At 39.9% G+C, this 14,595-nt stretch overlaps 1 protein-coding gene across 1 annotated transcript; it reads right to left on the reverse strand.

Annotated features, from left to right (window-relative positions):
* Positions 1 to 1,171: 1,171 nt before the first annotated feature.
* Positions 1,172 to 9,862, reverse strand: MMP1 (matrix metallopeptidase 1). Its single transcript, XM_037841234.1, has 10 exons — positions 9,712 to 9,862; positions 9,048 to 9,292; positions 8,806 to 8,954; positions 8,442 to 8,567; positions 7,559 to 7,714; positions 7,275 to 7,392; positions 4,164 to 4,297; positions 2,562 to 2,724; positions 1,927 to 2,030; positions 1,172 to 1,743 (listed from the first exon to the last, which is right to left on the reverse strand). The coding sequence occupies exons 1-10, from the start codon at positions 9,814 to 9,816 to the stop codon at positions 1,634 to 1,636; spliced, it is 1,410 nt and encodes a 469-aa protein (XP_037697162.1). The 5' UTR covers positions 9,817 to 9,862; the 3' UTR covers positions 1,172 to 1,633.
* Positions 9,863 to 14,595: the final 4,733 nt, after the last annotated feature.

Genomic DNA, 14,595 nt, shown 5'->3' on the forward strand with positions numbered 1-14,595 from the left:
AACTCTACCAAAGAATCTGTTTCAGGCTCTGTTTCTAGTGAACCAACACAGACAGAGTTGAGCAGTGATGGGAAGCCCTTCAGGGTCTCTAATATCCTATTTCATAATCTGGGCGAGAGTCTGATGGATTTGTTAACTCATTGATCTGGTCCCTTATAATTTATGCATTCTTCTGTATTTATGTCATACTTCAATAAAAAAGTTTATTAGAGAGACAGAGAAAGAGAGAGAGAAGAAAAAGTTGGCCAAAGAAGAGGTTACATGCTTTCCAGATTCTTGAGCTGAGAACTGTCTGCCACAGATTCACAAATACCTCAGAATATTCTCAAGACTCTCTATGTACTTGGAAAACCTGCAAACACCGCAGGTTGAACTATTCATAAACTCATGGAGCTTGGAGGCTACCTGCAGGCTTCTATCTCTATTATCCTCCCAAATTATTCATGATAAGCTAGATAATGCTTATGTAGATAAAGTAGATCATGCAGCATTTGCAAACTCCAAAATCTGAGTGGCTTTATGCAACGTAAGTTCAATTCTTATTCACTTAAAGGCCACTGACTTTTGGAGAAACAATGTGGAGTAGGTTTGTCCAGTGATTCAGGCCACTTCCCTCTTTCGGCAACTCTCTCAAGATGTGCCTCCACAATCACCACAGCAACAGAGGAGTCCTGGAGACACTTCTACCAGCAATCAAAAGTTTCAGTCTGAAGCGATATCAGTCAATGACAACCCACTGCCCAGAATCAGTCAGATGTCTACTCCCCAAATCCCACAACTGCAAGGAGTTGGATTATGGAAAAATGTAACCCATGGGCTCAGAAGAAGAGAAAGTTGTATATACTAGATAGCTCTAGCACGCCATGCCTGATTTTACCTAAAACCAATTTGGGAATCATTATATGGGACAAAGGAAACAGTCAGATAGTTTCCCCTTCTGTATGATATAAATTCCAGGAGAATGGAGAGATTTGAACTTTCCATATATTCCAAATTCCCCCATACATGTATTGCGTATTTGTCCACTTCTTATTTCAGATTTGAAAATTAATCTTTTTAAGGGTTAAAATTAATCTCTTTATAATGATGAAAACTCGACTTAAAATATAATAGTTTATAAAACAGAAGAGAAAAGATAGTTTTATTCAAATATAAAGTATTTTATTCCCTGTAACAAGACTTGTCTCTTGCATATCAATATGCTACCTAGAGGCTGGACATGTGTTCTTGAACTGTTTTTCCTCTGGTGGAGACTATCATCTCTCACATCTTTCTGTTTTGAGAGGTGATGTTCGTCACGAGGCTGCTTTCCAGGATCAGTGTTGGAGTCTTATACTTTGAAATGATTTTCTGTCTTTGTTGAAACTAACTGACCCATATGAATTTGTAAGCTGTGGACTTGATCTTCCTTAGCCCTCATTTGTGGAACAAAATTAAGTTAGCATATAAAACATTACATTCTAAATCATATAAACATACAGAGAATGAGGTATAAATAAGTTTATACTTAATAGCGCTGTGCATCAGTGATTCTAGAGGTAAAATAAAATAACTAAAAAAATATGGCTGTTCAGGGCAAACCATCATTGGGTTCACAAAATATATTTTTTTTCATTTAACTTGTAACAGTTGGTTACTTCTGTCTGCAGTTGAACCAGCTATTAGCTTTCAGGAGAGTCAAAATTCGCTTAGTTTTAGGATCAAATTTGTATTGCCTTGTTCCATGAAAGAAATAGAAAAATCCTAGAAATAAAACAAAAGAGACTTACTTCATTATATAAGTAGTTTCTAATTTTAACTTGAATTCTTTAAAAAACCCCAGTCATTTGTGAGGACAAATATTTGGGGCATTTCCTGTTCCAAATAACAATACTGATGCTATTACCATAGCAACAAAATGGAGGAAATACATATCTGCTCACTTACCATCTTTCTTGAAAACAGCATCAACTTTGTTGCCAATTCCAGGAAAGTCTTCTGCTATCATTTTGGGATAACCTGCATCCATGGATCGTTTATGTTCATCATACCTGGTCAAGAAAGAATCAGAAATGTCAGAACCTTTTGCTCAATCTGTAAACTTCTCAAAATCACTATGGACAATTTGCTAGCAGGAATTCAGTAAGAACTTTATAGGTCATATTTGTAAAATGGAGACTGGGATGAGATGAGGGGGGATGGACTCCTCCTTCAGGTGGACTAGAAGATCTATAAGGTCCCACCTAACTCCAACATAAGATTCTAATTCTGCAATAGGTTTCATAGTAGGTCCTATTTGGGTAAATGCTGTAAAAGATAAGCTCCTTTTGGCTGAAGTTGCTCTGTGACAACGAATGTCCTCATTTCTACATGTTCTTTTTAAAATTTCCACCCCACAAGCTCCCTGGACTCCCAAGAAAGGCATTGTGTGATGGTCATTGGTCAATAGACTAAGTGGTGCTGGATTATCGGCATTAATAGAGAAGGCCATGGCAACGTGAGACTCATTTTGAAATGGCTCAATCTAGAACTTTCTTTCTATGTAGAAAAAATGATGCCCTGAAATTTTCTGCACTCTTTACCTCCAGTACTTGTTAGCAACAAAGAAGTACGTTTTTCCGGTATCCTCCTCAGAAACAGCTGCATTGATATTCTTCACAGTTTTAGGGAAGCCAAAGGATCTGTAGATGTCTTTAGGGTATCCAGGCAGCATGTCCTGCCCCTGAACAGCCCAGTACTTGTTACCTGCCAATCAAGAAGTGGTGATAAAAATATTTGTCCAGAGTTCCAACAGACAGTAAACAGGTTTCTTGATAAGGTCTTAGTTTCATGTGCTATAACAGTGTCCTAGCTGCACATTAGAATCACCGAGGGGGATTTTTTTAAAACGCTGATGCCAGGGTCCTACTCCAGGCCAATCATATCAGTGTACTTTTCAAAGCTTCTTAGGTGATTCCAATCTGCAACAAGTTTTGAGAATGACTGGTTTGTGAGGTTGAGGATCTCTTTCCAAAGCCAGGTGCTCAAATGAATAGAGTCCATCATGCCACCTCAGTGAAGAAAACTCACTTCTTCGGATTGCCTATTAGCTGTGGAAGTTCACACTGATGATATTGAGTATTGCAATGACTCACAACCCGTAATGACTTGCAACCCTGGTTTCAAATCATTGCACCTGACTAAAATATAGTTCCAAATACTTGGATATATGCTGTGCCCAGCTTCTATGTGTTTATACTCAGTAACCTCTGCAGCACATAAAGTTAGTCTTACATTCGGAAGCCAGGATCCTTCTTTTTGTACAAATATGCTTACGTACCCCCCGTGAAAATGGTGTTTGAAACTTCATGCATATAAAGTCCTATTTCATTTTATGACACAAAGAGTAGAAAGCCTGTTTCAAAGACTTTGCACACTAGAACTGTGTTCAGTTCTTTGCCTTGAGCATATGACTGTATCAAATGTGGTAATTTTATCTTGGCACAACGCCAAACATCTATTAGCTAAACTACAAGTGTTTGGCATAGTGTCCTCAAACCCAGGAGCTGATCATTGGATTGCATTTCATTCTGAAAGAATCAAAGAAGCCTGTCCCATCCATCCACTTCTCATGCTTTAATGTGCATGGAAATCATCAGGAAATCTTGTTAAAATTCAGATACCATCAAAGAAGGCCTGAGGTGGGACCTGAGATTCTGTGCTTCTAAAGACTCCCTGGGGGGTGGCAGTGCTGCTGTCTGCAGACCATACTCTGAGAGCAAATCTCCCATCTGGCTGCACAGTGGGTACCTCCCCAACTCTCGAGAGAGTCCTTTGTATTAAGTTAGGCTCTAGGAAATGACACAAACCAAATGGTTCTGTTCCATCCTCCATAGACAACCCAACTAATGTGGGTTGGGTTTTAAATACATAAACAGAATGCACAGAAAGCAGTTTCACAAGTCCAGATTTATAAACAAATAGACCAGAAAATTTGCAACTCCAAACATTTGCTTTTTATTTAAAATGGCTAAGAAATATACTATGCAATATTAAAGTGAGAGACTCCCACTGATTTGGTAGGTGAACTTGTTGGACTTTACAAAATTCCATGGAGAAAAAGTACCCAGTACCCTCATATCTTGGCCCAAAAGCTGATGAAAAATTAACTCATAAAAATAATGAAAAATAATCAGAAGCATTACCTTTGAAAAACCGGACTTCGTCCCTTTCGACAACTTCATAAGCAGCTTCAAGTCCATTTGGCAGATGAGGCCAGAAAAGAGAAATGAAATTGAGCTCAACTTCCGGGTAGAAATAATTTACTCGCATGTAGAATCTGATTTGAAAAATAAAAAAGAGTAAGTTTGATCTAATTGCTAGCAACCTCTGGCTAACATCCAACTACTTCCCAACACGCTTGCTAGAAGCGTACAGGTAAATGTTTAACATCTGGCTTTAAAAAAAAAAAAAAGGAAAAAAGAGTTTTGCTTTGTAGCATTTCCTTATTTCCATGGTGGAAATCCTTCCACCAAGACAGATTTCAAGAGATTTGCAGTAGTGCACCATTGCATAGTATTTCCTCCTCCATACATGATAGACATGAACAGCCTCAAGAGCATAGAAAAACAGTAAAATGTAGTAAAGTAGTTAGGAAGTGATGAGTTTTTATTTTTTATTAGCTTTAGTTCTAATATAATTTATTTAATTGTAAGTATATGTAATTTAACGTTTAACAATGGCTGTCTTTAAGGATGGCTCATGAAATTCTTGAAAATTAACAATTGGCATTGGCCAGCCATTACCAGCCAGCTCCAGTGCACCACTGGCTGGAACATAGCACTAATATTCTGCAAGTAGTGAGCACTTACACCAGGCCAGGCCCTTTACCTTCATCATGCTTTGTTTCAGAAAAACCCTAATGGGAGCATTACTCCCATCCCACAGATGAGAAATTGAGGTCAGGGAGGCTAAGGGAGGTGTCCAAGGCCACACGGGTGGTTAAGAGATGAAGGATAATTTTGATCTCAGATCTGGCAGCCATTCCCTTTGTCCTCCTGAGGATGCCGTTTACAAAGTTGATTCCATAGCCCATAGGGACTGAGGTAACAGCATAGCGTTGACTGTTGTGTTTTCCACACTTCAGAAGGCCCTCAGCAAACCAGCATTGGGAAGGAACAAAGGACCACAGAGGAACTGGAGCGCAGGAAAGATTATTACCTTGACAGTGAGGAACCTGACTTCTAGGTCCAGCCCTGCCTCTGCCTGGCTGCAAGATCTTGGACAAGTTAACTAATGTCATTGGGCTTCTGTGACTTCATGATATGGCAACATTTTAGCTTCTGGAAATCTTAGCACTGGTCCTGGTTCATGGAATAATCCCTTAAATACTTGCCTTGAAAGTTGTATCAGGCTATAGTGAGAGCTTTCCAACAAATTAAAACCAAAAAAAGCAAAATTAACTCTCCCAGGCTAGGCCTCCCTATGGTTGTGCCTAAGAGCCTCCTCCCAAATGCCTCTTTGTTGCTCAGATGTGGTCCTCTCTCTCTGGCTAAGCCAACTTGAAAGGTGAAATCACTGCCCTCCCCTCTACGTGGGATCAGACACCCAGGGGAGTGAATCTGCCTGGCAACGTGGAATATGACTCCCGGGGAGGAATGTAGACCCGGCATCGTGGGATGGAGAACATCTTCTTAACCAAAAGGGGGATGTGAAAGGAAATGAAATAAGCTTCAGTGGCAGAGAGATTCCAAAAGGAGCCGAGAGGTCACTCTGGTGGGCACTCTTATGCACAATTTAGACAACCCTTTTCAGGTTCTAAAGAATTGGGGTAGCTGGTGGTGGATACCTGAAACTATCAAATTACAACCCAGAACCCATGAATCTCGAAGACAGTTGTATAAAAATGTAGCTTATGAGGGGTGACAATGGGATTGGGAAAGCCATAAGGACCACACTCCACTTTGTCTAGTTTATGGATGGATGAGTAGAAAAACAGGGGAAGGAAACAAACAGACAAAGGTACCCAGTGTTCTTTTTTACTTCAATTGCTCTTTTTCACTCTAATTATTATTCTTGTTATTTTTGTGTGCGTGCTAATGAAGGTGTCAGGGATTGATTTAGGTGATGAATGTACAACTATGTAATGGTACTGTAAACAATCGAAAGTATGATTTGTTTTGTATGACTGCGTGGTATGTGAATATATCTCAATAAAATGAAGATAAAAAAAAAAAAAATAACTCTCCCCAGCAATGAGCCACAGTCTCTATCGTTTACATCCAGCCTTATCTTACACACTCAGAAATAGGAAAGAAGAGATGAAAGCATTAGGAGTGAATACCCTGCATTTTGAGATATGACCTCAAAGTACTAAAATAGCATCAACACCATCCCAGGAAGAGCAGTAGAGAATAAGTTAGTCTTTCAGACAGCTGCTGCTTTCTATGTGCAGAAGCCCTGGCTCTTCAGCAGCACTGATCTTTTTGTGGACTACATCATTCAGAAAAAGAGTGTATTTTGATTTTGCCTGGTCCTTTAGGAAGCAGTACGTTAGGAAAAGCAAGTCCATTCTGCAAGTGAGATGGGACTCCAGGCTTTTTGAGTCCACACATTGCAGGGGATGCTCTAGGTGGTTCCTCCTGGGAGGAGAGAAGTACCAGGCTGTGGCTGCCCTATATCTGCCTGAGGGGTCCTTATGGACCCATGGGGATCCCCACAGTAATGGCCCCTTCCCTTCTCAGGGCCTCTTAGGAGCAGCGGAGACCTGTCAAGATCACAGGCTTTGGGAAGGCTGTCTTTTCCAGGACGGAAGGTGTATGGTTAAATGATTGCCTTGCTCTTTTGGGCTCTTGACTGCATAACTCTCATCAACGTAATGTTGCTTTGTAAAGGACTGATTTCTGTTAATAAAGTACTAACAAGCTTTTCATCAGAAAGACTGGCATAGTGAAAAGAACCCTGGACTACAGGTCAGAAGACGAATTACTGCTCTGGCACCAGAGAACTCTGTGACCTGAAAAAGTCTCTTTCCTTGTCTGCCTTATGTTACTGATTTGTAAAATGGGATTATATTAATGCTTTTCTACTTCAGTGGTATTTTTCTGAGAATCAAATGACATCATACATGTGGGAAAACATGTATATTATATTGTACAAATGCAAACAATTACTACCATATAATTATAAATGTAAACAAATGTAAGATAAATAACACGAGAAGTACTGAACTCAGGCCTGGCCCATAGTTCAGGCCTGTAAAATAATTGTTGTCATTATTATACATACAGAACACAAAGAATAATTGATGACTTTACCTGTCTTTAAAGAACATCACTTCTCCCCGGATTGTGGTTACAGCATCAAAGGTTAGCTTACTATCACACACTTGTGGGGTTTTGGGGCCTGCTGGCTGGATGGGATTTTTGGAGGGTCCTAAAGAAAACAACAGTTCTGGAGTTAGTTTAGCCTGGAATTAAAAAGTACATGAACAAACAAACAAAAACATAAGCAATGAAAAATAGCTTTGTAAAGGATACAGCTAATGGCTGCTCTATTTGAAATGGGTATAATAGAGCCTTTATGTTTTCTTTATACTCACCATAGATGGCCTGGATGCCATTTATGTCATCCTGAGCTAGCTGAATCTCACCACTGAAGGTGTAGCTGGGGTACATCAAAGCCCCAATGTCCATAGAATGAGACAGTCCAAGGGAATGGCCCAATTCATGAGCGGCAACATGATACAAGTTGTAATCTAAAAAACCCAGCACACCAATTTGCAATTATTTGAAATGTATTCAGTTTTAAAGGCATTTAGTTAAAAAGTAATCTACAATTCTATAAGGACTAATCCCTCTATTTTCTTGGTGACTTTTTGAAATATACGTAAAACTTTTTTCTGAAGGCAGGAAGGAATGCTTTTATTTATTAATTGTGCAGAGACAGATTTGAGACTAAACTCTTTTATTACACTAATATGATTAAAAGACAAACTCAGTTGACCAACAGTCTAGCATACATTAGTCAACCTTGTCACTGATTAGATGGTCTGTATTATTTCACACAGAAGCAATAAAATTCTATTAGCATTTAATATTTTCCTATTTACAAAACCGATACATGCTTAATTTTGGAAATTTTGGAAAATACAGAAAGCCTCCCCATCCATAATTTTCACACAGTCATAATACCACTGTTAAATTTTGGTGTGTCCTTCTAGTTAAAGATGCTCACAAATAAAATGTTAAAGTTTTCAACATTTTCTTAGTAGAAAGTTTAGTGTGGTGTATTTGTAGCCAATAAGATGCTGTTACTAGCAGAAGTCACCTTCTCCTACACTTTTCTAAATGTATCATTAATTTTCCAAGTATAATAGAAAAATGCATACTTCTCCAAATGCATTCCTTCAGTTAAATCAACCAATATTGCAATGAACCACAAATACGTAAGGGAGTAGATAGAGACAAAATTGGTTGACTCACTTCTGAAATTGTTGGTCCACGTTTCATCTTCATCAAAATGAGCGTCCCCTCCGATACCTGGGCCTGGTTGGAAAGCATGCGCAAGGACTCCTCCAGGTCCATCAAAGGGAGAATTGTCACGATGATCTGCAAGAAACAGAATTCAACAAAGGTCCCTCTTGGTTCTCATTTAGGCTAATCCAGGATGGCAAACATAGCTTTGCTTAAAGACAAACAGACTTCTCCCCAAGTGTAATGTAGTTTCCCTCCTTAAGCCTATAAAACCAGCACTCCTCTTAAACAAGAAATTCCAACCACAGCTGAAAAGATTAAGGAGCAAGATGAAACTAGGTGGAAATACTTTCATGATACAAGAAGAGCTTACCTCCCCAGACAAAAGAGATCATGATGTCTGCTTCACCCTCAAAGACCTTGGTGAACGTAAGAGGTGAGACATCACTCCAGAGTTTAAAGGCTTTCGCAATTGCCTGGTCCACATCTGCTTGAGGCAAATCTGGTGTGTAATTTTTGATCCTTAAAATGAAATAAAATAAAGACATGCTGGACCTTATTTCTTACCACTCTGAGGGGAAGTAGCATTCTCACTCTGGTGCTCAGTCTGGTTACCTGTAAGTCAGATGTGTTTTCTCCCACCGAGGATTCCCCTCAGTGAGGACAAACTGAGCCACGTCCGGCACCCCACATCGGGGCTGCTTCATCACCTTCAGGGTTGCAGCATCTGGCTTTCCAGTCACTTTCAGCCCAAAGAATTTCTGCATTTGCTTCAGTTTTTCAACCACCTGGCCCCCATTCTTCTGCTTTGCAATCCGTTCCCTGTCATTATTTAGGTGGTAGTAGTTTTCCAGGTACTTCTGATAAAAGATAAAATTATTGAAACACTGGATGTGAAATCTTTCTCATTTTTCTAAAAACCAACATTAATTTTTAGCTAAAGCAGAGAATTACTTCCAAAGCTTGTGTTTTGATTTCATGATCCTTACAATTGGAGGGGAAAAATGCAATTTCAGAGTAGAAATCTCTCTAGTATTAGTTACTTATGAAGTCAGAGTTACAATTTATAGAGCTTGTATACTATTCCTTTAATTCCCCCTCCCCTCCCACTGGAAAAGTCTATGCACAGCTAGATACATTTTCTGGGAAAGTGATATTTCTGACAAAAAATATTTCTCTTTGTAGGAAATCCATCCTTAGATAGACTCTATTATACTACCATGGGAAAATGCAAACCTAAAGGCTTTTGCATTTCTTGCATGTGAAATTCAGCATTTACCTGGACTATTTCTGTTTTCACATCTTGCTCTTGTGTTTCTGAAATCGCTGGGAAGCCGTGAGAGCCCACGGTGAGCAGGAGCAGCATCAGAGGAAGGCTGTGCATACTGGCCTCGGTTTTCTTTCTCAATGCAAGACAACCAGTGGTTCCCTACCTGCCGGCTGCTCTAATATCTCAGCCAGGAAGCTCCCTTTTTATATAGGGTCCTTTACTACTTGAAAGCTGGAGGCTGTGTGACTCATATTTCATAACATCCTCTTGATTAACAATGAGCAGCCCGAGCACTTATCAGAAGTGCTGACTCCAAGCAGATGAGTTGGATTTGCTTGGTGTTGTAATCGCATGATTAATATCAAACAGGACAAGTATGAAGGAGATACACTCCCAGATGTAAACAGTAGTTCTCTTCCATTCATTTCTATCCTATTTGAGGAAGTCCCTTATGAGATATGCAGGTCATCGAGCAAGCCAAGGCTTTTTTTTTTTTTAAATGGACTTTGCTGGTTGATTCTGTTAGTCATGAAGTGCTCTGGGTTTCTGTTCCCAGAGCAGAAGGCAGAATTGCTGTCATGGTGTGCTCATGGCTGTTCAGCCCTTTACTGACCAACGTTTAGCTCCTTAGGCACTCACTTGGCAGTCACTCTCCTGGGTTCTCTGGGATTCCCTTCTGCCTTTGCCAAGTTGCCCAATACACTATTTCAATAGCACCGTAGCATCCCTTAATCGTCATTCAGGCCCAGGATTTGAGAGGGTTGGCTGAAAAACCCCCCAGTCCACAGTGGAGTACAATATAACCCCCCACCCTGTGTAGACCCTTCCAATCAGCATCATGGGACAAACAGGATCCTTCTCTGAAACCTGTCAAAATGTGCAAGATAAGTCAGGGGCTGGCAAGAGACCAAGTATGAGTCCTATTTTTCACCATCCTTGTTCCCTTTGATGTGGGCACATCTTTGCACCATGGGGCTCGGCAGCATTTACTTTTTCTCGCATTTAAGCATTCATTCATGAGTTTATGCCTTCATCCATTCAAAAGATTCTTATTTAGCATCTTCTGTGCACCAGTCATGAAGTGGGGAAGTGTTAGCTAGTAAACAGATATTTTGTGGCATACCTTAAAAAACAGAAGTCTTCGTAAAGCTGCAGATTAATTTTGCCAGAAGGTGCTGAGGGAGAGACTTTGGAGCTGGTCTAGCCCTAAGTTGCCTGACCTACATTAATCCTCCTACCTCCTCCAACATTTTTGCCAAATCTAGTATTAATTTTGTACTTTCTTTAATTTTACTTTAAATTCACTAATTTAAAAGTTTGCCTCATTACAAGCTATCATACCTGTAAAATCATAATTCAATGGGCTATTTTTTTTGTATGTGCATTAAAAGAAATAAATGGTTGTATAAGGAAAAATGTACATTTGTTCCACATCAAATCAGTATGAGGACTATTGGTGGTATCCGCAACACATTTGTGGGGAAAAACTGGTCTATCTCTATAGCTTCATCTACTCATCCCCAGCCCTTCTCCTTAAATGTGTTTAAATGAGACATAAAGTTGAGAAACACTTGCCTGAATTCTTCCACTTCAGCACTTTATGGGGTCTCCCACCTTCCCCAAAATGTCAGATTGGATTTCTCATGAATTTTCTAACCTTACCGATTCTGTTTTCCTCACCACACCAACACAATGTCTTACGTATAAATAATGCTTTGATGGTTGTTGAATTCGCTTGAACTCATTTCCTTCCTACTCATTTAACCACAACTTCCTCATCTAAGTGAAGTAACACGTTGGTTCGAGAGCACAAGAGGAACTGGGAGAAGTTCTCATGAAAAGGAGATCCTTTCCTTCTCACAGACATTCAAAAGAAGGGTGGGAACCGCAGAATACTAGCCATTGCAGTGACTCCAGCACAGGCAAGGACAGATAGTGAAAGGCGCTCTTTATATTAGAAACCAAATGCAGGCCATGCCGTGTAAGTCAAGGGGTGGCAGGTACAACCTGACTGCTAGGGAATCTGGTCAGGGGGAAGAGGCTACCCGCTCCCCACTCCACTGAGACCTGGGAAACAAGGACCAGGATAATCGAGGGACCAGCACTGAGACCACCTGGGATCAGGCTAGAAATTGCATCAGAGATCACCCTGAAAGAGTCTCATAGGATGCTCAACCTGGCAAGAGTCTGTGCATCATTTCATCTAGAGGTTTACAAACTTTTGTAAACTACTGAATCCTTTATGTAAGCAAAATCCTTTTTGGAAGACCGATTTGTAAACCAGATGAAAGCAAAAGTGCTCTGATGGAAACGGGCAACGGGGCCTGAGATCCCACTGATGTCGTGTTCCCTATGTCGTGTCTCCTTTGCCTCCCCTTCTCCAGCAAAGCTCCCAATTTTGGTGAACAATGAGGGTTCAGTGGAACCCAGCTCAAAACCACAGATCCGGTTCAGGGCCCTGATTTTTCGGATGAAGAAACTAAAGAACAGAAAAGTTGCTCACCGGCCCAGGGTCACACTTCTGCAGGGATGGGGCAAGGGAGTGGGAGAAAAGAGCAGATAGAGCTGGGACTAAAACCCTGTTCCTAGTCCAGGGTTATTGCCCTGAAAGCTCTAAGTGTTTCATTGCACTCCAGGGATGCTGATGTGGCTTGGCAATTGGTTTATATTAATATATATTTGATGTTAATATATATTAAGTAATATAAATTTGAATTATTTTCTTTTTAAAATTTATTCCTAAAATAACAAAGACTTTTACATTAAGTTTTGGTTAAGCAGCAAGCTTCAAAAATTCAAGTGATTCTGAACCTTGAAATATCCAGTTATACATCTATGGTCAAACTTCAAATATAACACATGTAACTTCTGGGTTAGTGCTTGTAGGTGATTGATTTGAGAATAAAAAAGAAAGCATAAAAATATAAAACAGAAAGCAGAGGATTAAATCCGACGTAAATCCTAGCAATGCCTGAGCTTAGCAAAATTTCCAGGAAGCTCAAAACATTTTAAAATTTGATTTGCTCTTTTCATCCAGTTGATTTTTATCTGGGAGCTTTCTTTTCTCCAACAATCCCCTTGTGGATGTAATTTTATGGAAATTATCTCAGTACCCTTAATCCCCTTTGAGAATAAGAATGACAGGCATAAAACGGCACTCATGAATGTGGGTGTACAAATTGATTTCTGGCTATTTCCAAACAGGCAAATTGTTCCCATGGTTTTATTGGTGGCTTCATGCTAATTACTCTGTGGAAGGTCTCAAATATTTGTATTTTTCCATATTAAATTCAATCTTGGGCTATTACTTCATGCTTTTGCACTTGGGAATTCAGTCTTTTTAATTTTACAACTCAGTTTGAGTTGTAAACATCACCCTTTCTTTCCTTTTTTTTTTTTTTTTTTTTTTGTCCTGCAAGTCTTGAAATAGTCTTTGGTAAGAAACATTAAATATTTGATATTACTTTATTTCGGGAGTGCATGTGGGAAAAGTATGCCCCACCCTATATATTCTCCTCACATACCACTGTGTGATAGCTACCACTACTCTGTGCCAGACACTGAACACCTTGCACACATTAGTTACTTCAATCCACATGGTTATCCCCCAAGTGGAAATAGTTGCTTCATCCACCATGGATTGCCCCACCCATCCATCCATCTGTCCATCCATCCATCCATCCATCTCTAAGTTAAGTGGGGGAGTCACTGTTGAATACAAATCTGTCTGATTCCAGTCAGCCTCACGCTATTCATGATATTCCTGTCACCAGACATGACACACTGAGGATATAGAAATTTTATATAGTTATGGAGAGAAAGAAAAGTAAGATCCCAGGACTGTTGTGCTAATTGCCACATTTCCACTGTGGCTCCAGATCTTATTTGACACCAAAGTCTCTGAGGCCCCACCACCCAGCCCTGCAGATCTCACTGGGGCTTTGTTTCAGGTGGTGTCACTGTAGCTTTTTGGAGTTGAACCCGCTTCTTGATAGGGAACTGGATGTGAAACAGTGTCACAGGAGCTGGGATGGTTAGTATGAAAATAGGATGGGCTTTAGAACCAGACACACCTGGATTCAAATTCTGGACTTGAATATAATTAATCATCTGTGGGATTTGGGCAGGTGAACCCACTCTGAGCCTCAGGCTTCGAGATAAAAAAACATAGCTAACAAAGTGTGTGAAAATTCATTCATCTGACATGCAATAAGTTTTCATGAGCATCTAGTATGTGCTGGACGTGATTCTAAAAATATAGCAGATGAAGAAAACCAGTAAAATTGCCACATTCTTGTTGGGGGAAACAATGTAATATATAAATAAATAAATATAAATATATAATATATACAATAGAGTATATTAAAAGGCAGAGTGCTATGGAATAAAATGAAGAAAGTCAGTGAGGCAGGTGAGTTTCAGGGGGATGGGTGTGTATATAATATTAAATAGGTTATCAGTGTGATCTCAGTAAGAAGGAGACATTCTAGAAAAGATTCAGAGGGAGAAAGAGAAAGGGGGTTGGGTAGGGAGAGTGAGAGGGACATATGAATATTTAAAGAAAGCGCATACCAAGCAGCAGAAATAGCCAAAGGAAAAATCCTGTAGTAGGAGATGACTGGAGAGTGTGAGGAAGAATGAGCGGCCACACAGTACTCAGGGGGTGAGGCGGCCAGATCTTGCAGGACCTTGTAGACAGGGTAAGGAGTAAGCCTTTTACTCAGGCAGGATAGGGGCCACTGGGACTTTTGAGCAGAAGAATGATGTATTCTGACATATTTTAATGAATTTTTTATTTAAAAGTGTCTATCAAAATGTCAGAGGGGTAGCAGGTTTCCCACAAATGGAAATTCCTTTCTCCTTTCCCTTCCTCCCTCTCTCTCTCTCTCTCTA

Source organism: Choloepus didactylus, chromosome 6, assembly GCF_015220235.1.
Source record: "Choloepus didactylus isolate mChoDid1 chromosome 6, mChoDid1.pri, whole genome shotgun sequence".
Classification (NCBI taxonomy): Eukaryota; Metazoa; Chordata; class Mammalia; order Pilosa; family Megalonychidae; genus Choloepus; species Choloepus didactylus.